The 12,599-nt window shown below is 38.1% G+C and overlaps 1 protein-coding gene across 6 annotated transcripts in view; it reads left to right on the top strand.

Annotated features, from left to right (window-relative positions):
- LOC116797334 (RING finger protein 151-like) overlaps positions 1 to 12,599 on the top strand; it is a 34,587-nt gene that overhangs the window by 2,823 nt on the left and 19,165 nt on the right. For 2 of the 6 annotated variants that reach the window (XM_032708729.1, XM_032708746.1), the window contains exons 2-7: positions 1,729 to 1,855; positions 2,836 to 3,061; positions 4,254 to 4,393; positions 6,094 to 6,256; positions 7,631 to 7,751; positions 8,683 to 9,646. In XM_032708729.1, coding sequence (XP_032564620.1) covers positions 2,856 to 3,061; positions 4,254 to 4,393; positions 6,094 to 6,256; positions 7,631 to 7,751; positions 8,683 to 8,919 — 867 coding nt within the window. In that variant the 5' untranslated portion in view covers positions 1,729 to 1,855; positions 2,836 to 2,855 and the 3' untranslated portion in view covers positions 8,920 to 9,646. Of the gene's footprint in view, positions 1 to 1,728; positions 1,856 to 2,819; positions 3,062 to 4,253; positions 4,394 to 6,093; positions 6,257 to 7,630; positions 7,752 to 8,682; positions 9,647 to 12,599 lie in introns of those variants that run through there. The other 4 variants (XM_032708738.1, XM_032708761.1, XM_032708771.1 and 1 more) reach the window with 4 other exon arrangements.

The following is a 12,599-nucleotide window of genomic DNA, read 5'->3' as shown; positions in this document are numbered from 1 at the left end:
ATAAAAATATTCTTTCCTCTGTTCTGTTAGACTTCAAACTCATTAAAAGATGCCAAAGAGTCTCTTGAAGACTTGATCCTCAGGGATCAGCAGTGTGTGTGCAAAATGTATCTTACAGCATCCACAATTCCAGTGAACAGAGACTCTAGGACATCAAAAATACTTACAGTTTTGTTGACTTCTTTTATGCATCCTTGAAAGTTTTCTAAAAGCAGAATCCTCTGGGATCAGCCAAACCAAATCAAAATATAGGCTCACTGTTCAAAGTACTGAATGTATGGGTGCTGTTTGTCTTCTAGCATAAACATACTATATGTTTCAATCTTTTCATCAGTATTGGAAACTGATGTTTGATTTCACATTCTCCTTACTGATAATTAGCACTGTTCTCTGCTTTTTAAACTTTCTCTTGTGGTCCTCACTTTTCTTACAATCACAGCTTTGTGCAAAGATGACATTTTGTTCGCACTGAACTGGGAAAATCTTGAGTTTTTTGTCTGCAGGAGACCTGTAAAAACATACAAGGAACAATGGTGTAAAAATAATTGTTTAGCATCTTCTAAGATGATAAACTAAAAAAGATTCTTTTAAGACATAGAAGTCTATGCTGTGGAGGAAGGAACAGCATAGCCGAGATACCTGTAAATTTAGCTTGCAGTGTGTTGTTGGTGACAGTGTAGCCACAGAAGCACAGAGTTAAACGCAGCCTGTAAAATGTGCCAGGGACATGGTCAGGAGCCTGTGTGGATTGCACGCCCTGCTTTTGTGCAACACTCAGTAGGTGACATGGCTGGTAGGTGTCCCAGCTAATCTAAAGCTGGCTCAAGCATCTCTGCAAGCCTTGGTGCTGGCTGTACCATAAACATGCCAGTAGAAACACAGCACAATATGGAAACCATGCAGCAGATGATGTGTTTTGTGTTCGGGTAATGTGCACCCCTGCTTGTGTTATGTGTGCTGTTATTATAGCTTTTATTAACTTTAGTCTTAGCAAATGCCCTTTTAAAACAAGCACGTTTCATAATCAGTGAAGATATGCTTTGATACTCAGATATAAAAACTTCTGAATTCCAGTTTTATGTTGTATTCATGAAGAGGAATTGCGGAGTTCTTTTTTCTCTTCAGAACAAAATTTGGTGTTAGTCCTTAGAGATCCTTGCAGTTGTTATATATCAACTTAAGGATTTAAGTAATGGCATTCTTTATGTTTTGCTATACCATTTTTGTTTTAAGTGAACAAGCTTGTGTAGCAAGTTATGCTACACATCAGAGCAATGATATTTCTCAATGCAATGAACTTGACTATAATAGTTCTGTTTTAAAAATTAACTGCATGTCATGCCTGGTTAAAAACAGATGAGATAAGAAACTTCCATCTTTTTGAGGAATATAGTTTTACCAGATTTCAGTTGCTGCTTTTCAAGAATATTGAATTCTGTTGTCTTCAGTCTTACAAACAAAACTGGCTTCAAAATTGAATGGCAGCAGGGTGTTCAGTTATGTGATAAGTATCTGCATCAGTAATGATCGAAAGAGAGACTGATGATTTTTTTTCCCCACAGTCTAGTCAGATCTCTTGTGCTGTGGGTTTTTCAGTGGCTTGCTTTGGAAAAATTGGTTTTAATGGGCTGTTAGGATAGCATCTATTCAGTAGCTGGCTGGTTAGACATAGGACTCAGTAACTTAGGAAACACTACTGAACCTTACTCTTTCTAATTTTTCTCCTAGGCATAATAAAGCAGTGAAGAGACACTGAAGAAGGTATTATATGCCTTACTGATCAGAAGACTGTTTCTGAAGTATACTTCAGTAATATACATACAAACTACATATATATGTAGTAAAATCTATGAAGGTAGGATATCTTCTGTTTCTGTTTTATTTAGAAGACCTCATAAGTAATGAAAACGTCTTTTACAAGTCTCAGTGGGGTTACAAAAGTAATTTTGTATGTTAAGGAGCAGTGTGGAACCTAAAACATATTCTTTTAAATGAGTTCTCTGAAATCTTACTGAGTTCCACTAGCCTTTTCATTATAGGATTTTGATGAAGGCAGATTGCCCATTAGTTCTTCTTCACAAAGCTTTCAAATCCATTTAAAGGCTACTCTATTTTATAAAATAAACCATGTAGGAGAAGACAGTAACTCCTCATGATTTCAGAGTTAGCTGCATTTTTGGCTTCTTTTACTTCCTGAATATTAAGTATTTCTTTAGGCATGTGGAGATTTCATGCTGTTCCCTCTGGAATGGAAGTCTACAATGAAAAGAGAATCTTAGTCTTTTTTTTTTTTTTTTTGCAGTATGAAAGTATGAAATTCATATCTTAAGGGTTGTGTAGTTCATAAATACATGATCTGCTAGTTGAAAGTGCCACAGCTATTGTCTGTAAGGGCACAGTTTTGTAAGCTTGTAAGCATTACATAAAAGGCATTAAAATGGAAAGCAGAAATTTGCATTTGAACTTCAATGATATTTCTGCTTCAAGTAGAGTTGATGTAAACAGAAACTGTATGTTTCACAGTGGCTGCTACAGTTACATTCAGTAACAGAGTTCAGAGCAAGTGCAGCTCAACTATCTGCTAAAGTCTTTGCTTTCAGAATTCAGAGAATATTGATATAAAATTGGAATTCTGATGTCCAACAGTACAATCCTCAAATTCTCACTGAAACCTCAAAGTCTCCAAAGTATGTGTTTGCATTCACATCTGTGAAATTCTTTATTCACATTGAGGTCCCCATGTTCCTAGAATCGCTTTCAGGCCTTTTTGTGGATCTAACCATACAGATTGAGCACAAAGATGGCTTTACTTCTATGTAGGGTTTTTTTTAATAGGTTGAAAGTGTGTGGAGAGCATGGGTTATGACATTGAGCGTTTTGTGGGCTACGTTAACGAAGGGCTGTTGTGCTCCATCTGCCGAGACGTGTTAGAGAATCCACTGCAGGCTCCCTGCGAACACGCTTTCTGCACTGCCTGCATCCATGGCTGGCTTGTTCATCACAGTAACTGCCCTGAAGACAGACAAGCGATTGATATGTCTTTGCTACGGCCTCTCTACAGGTATTCCACAATCTTGCTGTATGTTGAAATTACATGAATTTAGGATTTATCAATTTTACTTGCACAGCTTTATCTCTTGTCATTTACTCACTCAGACTGTCTTTATCCAGTATGCCTGTGGCGGAATCTGATCACTTGCATAAAAGCATTAGCATTTCCTAACTTTCAGGGTGTTTAGATTTCAAAATTGAAAGAATACTTAGTTTATTCTCTACCTTTTTATATCTTGAATGCCATTTCTAGATACCTGTCTGGACATTATTCTGAATGCCTTCTGCAGCATCAAAACATTCCATACTTTATTTTAGAGAAAGCAAGCAAAACAACTCTGGACAACAGTCACTACACTGAATCTTCTTTCTTTTCAGTCTTATACTGTAGTGGGGTTTGTAATGAATAATTCCTGGAGATATGACCCAAACTTCTCACCTTCAATTCTTTTAAAAAAAAAAAGATCTTTAGACAAAAGAATGCCTGTTGTGAGCCACCTTGTCATGTAAAGCAGGCTGTTTTCACAACTGCCTTCCGTAACTGGTCAGGCACTTGGACTAGATGATTGTTGATGGTCCTTTCCAAACAAACTATTCTGTTTTAAACTCTGTTTATTGCCCACTTGAGAGAGTTTCATCAGTAGATGCTCCCAGCTGTTTAACACCTGCATTGTCTAATCTTGCTCAGATTAAGAATTGTTATGTTTAAAGTCTTCAGCTGCAGGTGTTAAATTTACTTCATTAGTACTCACAACCTAGTTTTGTTATTAATGAGATTTTATTGTCTGGAAGTTAACTGCAGTGTAGACAGAGCACTAGAGTTTAATGTTTAGATTATTTTGTCTGTACTCAGTGTAGTTTGTTTAGTTTAGCACATTTAGAAATACAAAACTTAAATGATGAATGAGTAGCCCTGGTGTTTGTTATTGGTAATATCTGCTGAGTCAGTGAAAGGTCACAGTTAGAAATTATTCAAAAATAAGATTTCATTTGCACATTAGTTTTGGAGACTGAATTTTCCTTTAACATTGTTTCTTTCGAGCTGTTTTTTTTCTGATTGGTCACTTGAATTCTTTTTAAAAAATTAAGCTGGTTGCTCACAATTTTTCCTAATGGAGGAATTAGGAAGTCCAAAAGTTGAAAATAAAGTTTTGTAATAATGTTCCAAGATTTAAGAACAAATTCTTTTTCTTTGAACATAGATACATGAAAAATGATCTAAACCGTCTTCAGCTGCATTGCAGAAACAGAGAGTACGGCTGTGAAATGGTTTGTTCTCTGGAGTCTATAGACAGGCATGAAAGGGAGTGTGAGTACAGTCAGATTCCTTGCTCCAATGCCGGTGAGTAACATTCAAAGAAGTTGAATCCTTTATGTTTAGAAAAGATGTGTTTGTAATCTTCCTGTCAACAGAACTGCAGTAATGGCCATTATTTTCAAACAGAAATTCAAAGCTTTGGCATGATCTGCTCTTTACAGCAGTGTTTTTGAACAAAACATGGTACCAATTTATGGCAGCCACAATGATTAAAAGCTGTTTCTTATCCAAGAACTAATCAAAATGGATGAGTATGATGGACTTCAAATGTATGAAATGTAGTGATGCATTTGTTTTGCAATTCTGACTGCATATTCTGATGTTTGAATGAATGCAGTAGGACCTGCAGAACACTCATGGGTCACAATTTATTTATATAACAGCTGGTTGCCTGGTGCTCTCTCTGTCTCGTGGTTTTAACAAAAATGTGTCTTGGAAATAAGAATTGTTCTAAGCTAAGTTCTTGTTAGAATTGTTTTGTTCATGCTGAGGTGTTTATTTAAAACAAGCCTACACCTTCTGAGGAAGAAACATGCCTTTTAAAAGGCTGCTAAAATTTCCTGGTTGAGCTCATTCAGAATGTTGTATGTTTCTAGATAAAGTTAATTTCTAATTAATAATGCTAAGGGCATAGTTGAATCTGCCACTGTAATTAGTTATAAGATGATTAAGGTGCTAGAATCGCTCTACTGGAAGTTATAATTTCTCTCAGCAGTAAGTGACTCCCGCAGATGCTTCAGATTCACCTATTCTAGTTTCTACAGAAGCAGTGTCTAGAGAGTTACCACACCTGATGTCTGTATTCAGAGTATGAGGGTTCTTACATGTCTTGAACTCTCTTCTAAGAATACACTGGAGTGTATTTTGAGTACCTCAATTACAAATCATTATATTTATTACTAAAGCTCTTCTCGAGGGCTCTTTTGTCATTTTCTGATACGGTTTGTTGGAAAGTTTCATTACTCTGTTGTTTCAGTTCCCTTATGTTGATTTTTCTCTTCAAATTAAATGCAGTTGTGTATTACAGCACACAGGTCCTCAAAGATTAAACATTAAGACTACAAACTTCAAGTTGAGACTGTTAAATATAACAATAATTTATATAGTGTTAATTTTTGATTCTTTACATTTTACTTTTAATCACTCTGGAATTGCAAAGTTTGTATCCTAGAATTTGTGTGGAAATGTTTCAATTCTTGGATGAGGTATTGAATGTTCATACGTAAATGTTCTTTCTTATTTATGTGGTCTAGTACATTATAGACAAGACCAACAAACTGTCAGGAAAACAAGGTTACATTCCGTCTCTCTTTCTACATATCTTTAGGCTTTTTTCTCTAAATTTAATAACCTAATATTTTTTTATACATGTACATTCTTCATCAATTCCAGTCTCTGCAATCTGTGATGGAAGCAAATGCAAACTGCCAGTGTCTTAGATTGGCATCAGCATTGTCATTACAGAAGTTGCTTTAATACCAGACCAGCAGCAGAAGACTTTACAGAAAATACCTCCTTTCGATCTCTATTTTCAGTTAATGGATAAATATCTTAGGATTTCTTAACAGTGTTGTAGTACCAGCTATGTGTGTATAATTGTCATATATCATGTTCTAAAGAAATCGCTTTTTGCAGCTTCCTTTCTTGAGTGTTTTTGTTTGGAATTCATCAAAATGCTTCTGTTAGTTGTAACTGACTGGCGCACCTTCCTCGTCCTTGTTCAGGTTGTACGGTGCAGATTGAGCGCCGTAACTTGGATGGTCACCTGGCCGTGTGCGAGTACCGGAGCCGTGAGTGCCCCAATGGCTGTGGTTACACCATTCTCAGCGCAGAAGACACACAACACAATTGTGTAGCAGAGCTAAGAACAGAGCTGGAACTGCTTCGGTACAAATCTTCTGCTTCTTTGGTGTTTGTTTTAGTCTGGGCTTAAAATCACTGCATAAAGCACTTCGAATACTGGTGTTGGATCCTGGTGTGTGCTAAATAGTCTGTTAGTTACTTGATACTAATGGGCCAGTTTTATTATGTGTCAGCATAGATTTTAAATTCTTGCTGATTTGATTCCTTTTCTGTTTTGTTTTTTTTGTCTAAGTTGCTATAAGTCATAAAATACTATTGCTTACAGTTGAACAAAACTGTGAGCTTACTATATAAAATGACAAAATCCTAAGAAACCTGAACTTAAGTTGGCGATTTAATTTTTCCGTTAGCCTGTTACAGACCCAAAGTCACATTATTTAATAATTATATTAAGTTTATGTTTTTACAGATGCAGAAGATAAAAATCTGTAATTATTTTGACAGGTGCAGGTAGATTAAATTGCTGAAGATCTAATTTTCATTTTTTGTTAAAGTTCTGATAGATAAATAACAATAAGTGAATATGACTCTTCATACCAGCATATTCCTTTTCCTCTTATGTATGTTTCTGTAGCTTTCCCTTTCCATTTTATTCCAGTTGCACTCTTTTTTTTTTTTCTCATACTCCCTCCCATTTCTATCTTTCAGCTCTCTAAGTGTTGTGCTCTTGAACATTGCTGTGAAGTCAGGCTCAGATATGGTTTAAATGCATTGAGACAAGGGATTCTTCTACCTATTTCTGAACTCAGGTTAATGTAGTACAAGCTAGTTTTTGGATGTGAAGCTGTTTGAGTGATTAGGTTTGGTGAGTGATTAGATATGGTTTAGTGCATACTGTCATTTAGTGTGCACCATGAAAGTGAAAAGAGTACACAGAACCACAGAATTATTAAGGCTGGAAAAGACCCTCAAGACCATCAAGTCCAACCGTTAACCCAGCACTGCTGAGCCCATCATTAAAACTGTGTCCCAAAGTACCACATCTGCACAGTCTCACTTTACATGTTTAGCAATACTGTAGGATTCAGCCTTTTTACAGGATTCAGACTTTTTATCTTGACTCCCTGCATTTAGCAATACTAAGCCGGCACATATTGTAGGCAAATGGCTGAAAATCACTTAAAGTCATAAATACATGTTTTTGAGCTCATAAAATTGCTTCAGGAATATGATCCAGTTGACCCTCTATAGGCTGTTCACGGGCACTTTAGTCCCCCTGGGCAAGATGCATTTCTTTATGCTAGTTGTTATTAGATTAATAAATCATGCCTCTCTACAGGTGTGCCTTGTAGAGTTTGAAGGGAATCAGATCAGACCATTGCAAGAAGGCTTTCTGGAATTTGAAAATCATTCTTTTCCATACTTACAAGACTTAACAAGGAGAAATAAATTTTTTAGGTCAGAAATGATCTGCAGAGTGGAGGAGGCAAAACATGAGATGGAGTCAAGGTTAGATTCACAGAGAAGGCATATGGTCCAAAAAGAGAGTATTCTGCAAAATGAAATTGAAGAACTAAAGGTAAATATGATCACTTTCCTTCCTTTTTTTCCCTCTCTTAGCAGTCTAGCTTTGAGTGGTAGCAGTCTCTTATTTTGTAAATAATAGTCTTGTACAGAGGAGAATGACATTAAGTATGGGAAGCAAAGCTGGCAAAGCTTTGTCAGGTTAATCAGGTCTGTGGAGGAGCAGTCTGAGCGCTGTATTGCCATGGCTTATCTGCTTCAAATTCACTTGGAGCTCACCTGGGTACCCCTTGCAAGGATTGCAGTGGTCTGCGCATATGTAACATTGTGGATTTTCAGTGTCTATAAACTCAGAGCAGAGATCACAAATCAAATAAATATCCAGCTCCTTTTCTTGATGCTATCCAAAGTAGCTTAATCCAGAGCTGACACAGAGCACTACTGCCAACAGTGTCGTTTACACTGTGTTCCAGCTGTGGTCAGAAGGGTGGAAAGTTGCACTATAAATGTCATCAAGTAAAAAGCAAGAGCACCTTATCTTTTCATTCACCCAGTTGTTGTTTTATCACAGAATAATAGTTTGTAAAGCCCAAAACAATGGATGTGCTTTATAGTTTACATTTTAGTTTCTACTGGATTTGATGTTAAATCCATGAAGAATGTATCTGAACATAACCAAAACTTTATTTTGACTGGGGTCTTGAAATAGAAAATATAAGCAGGAACTGGGTAAATCTGCTGTTTTTTATCATACTTTAAAAGAAACTTTTTGAAAAACTGTATTGGAATCTTTAAAACAAGACAATCTCAGAAGGGGGATGCTGGATTATGTCAGATTGTTTACATTTGTTCCACTATCAAAAAATTATTTCAGTGTTGCTTATTCTTTATAATCCATTGTTCTGTATGCATGGCCAGTTCAACTTCATCCCACCATCATTAGAAAAGGGTTTATTTCTTGCAGTAAATTTGCATTTGCATTTCAGAGTCAGATATCACGACTGATGTCAGATGTACGCTCTCTGATGGCTGCAGAGAGACAGCACCGTCAGGAGCTGGAGCAGGCAGAGCTGGAAAAACGGGAGTTAATGGAGCTGCTAAAGGGGCTGCAGAAGGACTGCCGATTAACTACTACAGAGGGAAGCAAGAAGTCAATGAATTTCCGTCCTCTGACACGACTAGAGAGTGTAAAAAGAAAGCCTAGAGAAGTTACAGTTATCTAAACAGTAGTAAGCTCAAAAAATGTTTTCTTCTAATACTGGCTTCTGGCAAACCTCTCTACTTTCTTCAAATGATTGGTAAACTTTATATCGTTTCTGATTCACTTGTTTTCTTTTAAAGTCTAAATTACAACTATATTTCCTTTGGGGGCATAAAAACAAATGGGAGAATTTTCTTCTGCAGGAACACTGGGAGTTAAAACCAGTAATTGGCAAATGTATTTTTAGCTCATGTTTTTATAAAAAGGGGGAAGGAGACTTGATTTATTATCTCTTCAATGCATTATTTACTTGACTCTTTAAGAGTTAGAGATACAGACTATAATGGACCAGGAAGGAAACAATCTTGGAGTATCTATGTTTAAAGCATGAGAAAGCAAATATGATTCATAAGTAATGGCATTTGGGATGTACTTAATTTTGGGAAAAGTGAATAGTAGAATTAGTAAGTCAGTAATAGAAATTAATAATTTTTTTGTTTATAATCTGTAGGAGATCTTGTTTCAAAGGTGGAAGCAAGCACTTTAAATTGTAATTCTGCTATGTAACAGCTTCAGGTTAGGTTGACTGTTGCTTTAGAACTTCTTTAATTACCCAAGTTCATACACACTTAAGAGACTAATACCAAAGCCCGAGGTAACAGAACAACCTAGAACCTTTTAAATAGATGTGTGAGTAACTTGGAGCTTGTGGGAGGGGATCTACATTTTATTTAAAAATTTGAAGCTTTTATATGTGAAAGTATCAGCTATTTCTACAGGGTCCTTTATGCATAAGACCAGTCCATTCGGTGCTCAGTATCTTTAAAGCATGTGTAAATACCTAGAGTATCCTTTCTTTTGGCATATTTAAGGCTACTTGAACATTAATATCCACAACAGATGAATATTTGCTCAATCACATGGACTTCAGACATCTGTATTAGTGCTCAGGAGCCTGCAGGGTGTGCCAGAGCCTGGCACTGGCATCAGAGGGTGACAGAGTGTAGTGGGTTGACCTTGGCTGTACACCAAGTGCCCATCCAGTTGCGCTATCACTCCCCTTCCCAGCCAGAAAAAGGGACAGTGAATAAGATGGAAAACTATTTGTGGGTTGGGATAAGGGCATTTACTAAAGCAAAAAAAGTAAAAACTTGTGCATGCAAAAGCACAGAGAAAAATCAACAAGGTTTATGCTCTACTTTCCACCAGCAGCAACATCCAGCTACTTCCTGGGAAACAGGGTTTTCAAAACACATAGTGGTTTCTTAGCAGGCAACCATTGGAAACAATGAATGGCCCCCTTCCTGCTCCTTTCCTTAGCCTTTGTATCTGAGCTGATGCCATATGGTATGGAATATCCCTTTGATTAGCTTGCGTCAGCTGGCCTACTTGTGTCCCCTACCAGAAGGAATGTTACAGTGCTGATGCTGTGCTCAGCAGTAGCCAAAACACTGGTATGTTATCAACAACCTTCTAGTTACCAATGCAACACACAGCACTGTGAGGGCTACTGTGGGGAAATGAATTCCAGCTCAGCGAGACGAAATAGAATCTCCACCTCTTATTCCATAGCATTTGCATCATACTCAGATCCCACATTATATATAGATATATACACACATATATATATATATATTCTGACTATCTGCTGTGCTTTCATAGGTAGATATTATTTTTCTACTTTATGGCTTTCTTCCACCTCTCCAGATCTTGGGCTCCATTCTGTCAAGATGGGTACTCAGGACAGTAGAAGTAACACTGTCATTGGGCACCAGCCCAGCTCAGGTCACTGTCACTCTTCTTCCTCCTCGCAAAATTCACTCTTCATTTTCCTGCTACTCTACTTCCTGCAACATACAACTTAAACGCATATTATCTTTCCCCTAAGGTTAAATCTCCTTAAGACACACACCAGGTCTCCCCATCTTCACACATTACCCACCATGTACACCCTGGTCCCTGAGCAAAGACAATCCCGCAGATGGGTTTGCCTCTCCACATAGGAGGAGAAACCCACACCAAAGTCCCCAGTCACTTCCCCTGTGTAGCAGGGAGACCTTATCTCCTCCCAGTGTGTAGGGATTTTGTTTGGGCAGGACCGGGGCGGTTGGCGGATCCTCTAATGTTGATCAACCAAGTGACTTCAGCTAAATTTACCTCCCAATGCTTCCATGTCCCATTACCTGACGCTCTTAACATAGTCTTCAACAGTCCATTATACCTCTCAATCTTTGCAGAGGCTTGTGGGTGATAAGGGATGTGGTATATCCACTCGATGCCATGTTTCTTTGCGCAAGAGCTTATAAGGTTATTCTGAAAGTGAGTCCCATTGTCTGACTCAATTCTCTCTGGGGTCCCGTGTTGCCACAGAATGTGCCTCTCGAGGCCTAAGATGGTGTTTTGAGCAGTGACCTGGTTTACAGGATATGTTTCCAGCCAGCCAGTCATTGCCTCCACCATGGTATGTAACTCTTACCTTGGCATTTGTGGCAGTGGTCCAGTGTAGTCAGTTTACCAGGCCTCACCATACTGGAAATCCAGCCACTGCCCTCTATTCCAGGGAGATTTTACTCACGTGGCTCACTTGATTTCCACACGTTTCACACTCGTGAATAACGTGTGTGATGGCCTCCATGATCATGATGCCGAAAAACCTTAGTATGAAGTATTTTGTATCTCAGTCTTCTGTATCTTTAAGCAGCAAGGTGTTTGTTTATTCAATGTTGGGAACAAGCCAGCTCACACTGGACAAATGTGTTCAGCTTGAAAGTGCAAAACTAAGCCATTTTATACACTTTAGATACATGGTTACATCATTTATTATACATATTAATAAGTAGGCTAGTCTCTGAGTGGAGTCTTTCCAGACATGCACAGTCTTCTACTCTAGAGGTCTTTTCCTCAAGCCTTCATCCCTCTGGTGGTCACCACAGATATCTTCTTCAATTTGATCTCTTCAATTTTCTTTGTTAGGTGACCTGAATTCTTCAAACTTGCAAAATGCTGGCCTTTTTATATGTTGTGTTACGGAAAGGAATAGCATGGAATACTTCCTAAGTCATTACCCTAGTTCCTTCCTGGTTACAAGCTGGTCTCCAGGAAGGCCTAGAGTGAAACCATCACATTCTCCACCCCTTATTCCATACTATTTCTTTACGTAACACCTGTATATTGTGTTCATCTATATCCTGCACATATACATATGTACATATAGTCTATGTTTATTTTGAGGCTGTTGTCTGTTGTTGAAGATAAGCACCAACAGCAGCTCGGTTTGGATTCTTGGCTCTTTTGTCGCAATCACAGTTCTGGTTTAGGGCTGGCTCATTGGTTTGGGCTGTCTCATCATCGGACATCCTTGGATACCGGTATCAGCTGTGTTTGGGTCTTTTACATCTGGTGTCTGGTCTCCTGTAAAACACAACTCAAGGCACAGAATTAGTTTTTCCCCAGGTTTAGGTTTCCTTGAGGCACACATTGGATCTTTCCATCCTTCCTCATAACCCACCAGGTGTTTCCGGGTCCTTAAGCAAAAACAATCCCACGAATGGGTTTGTCTTGGCCTGAGGGAGGTGTGATCCAAACAGCCTTACCAACATACCTTTTAGATGGATCGCTGGAACTTTGTCTCCATCTACAGTGTGGAGGGATTTTGCTTGGGCGGGACTAGCTCGGTTGACAGAGCCTCTAGTGTTGACTAGC

This window comes from Chiroxiphia lanceolata, chromosome 1 (genome assembly GCF_009829145.1).
Source record: "Chiroxiphia lanceolata isolate bChiLan1 chromosome 1, bChiLan1.pri, whole genome shotgun sequence".
NCBI lineage: Eukaryota > Metazoa > Chordata > Aves > Passeriformes > Pipridae > Chiroxiphia > Chiroxiphia lanceolata.
Note: the sequence above shows the minus strand (reverse complement) of the source record. Positions and strands in the feature narration are given on the sequence as shown.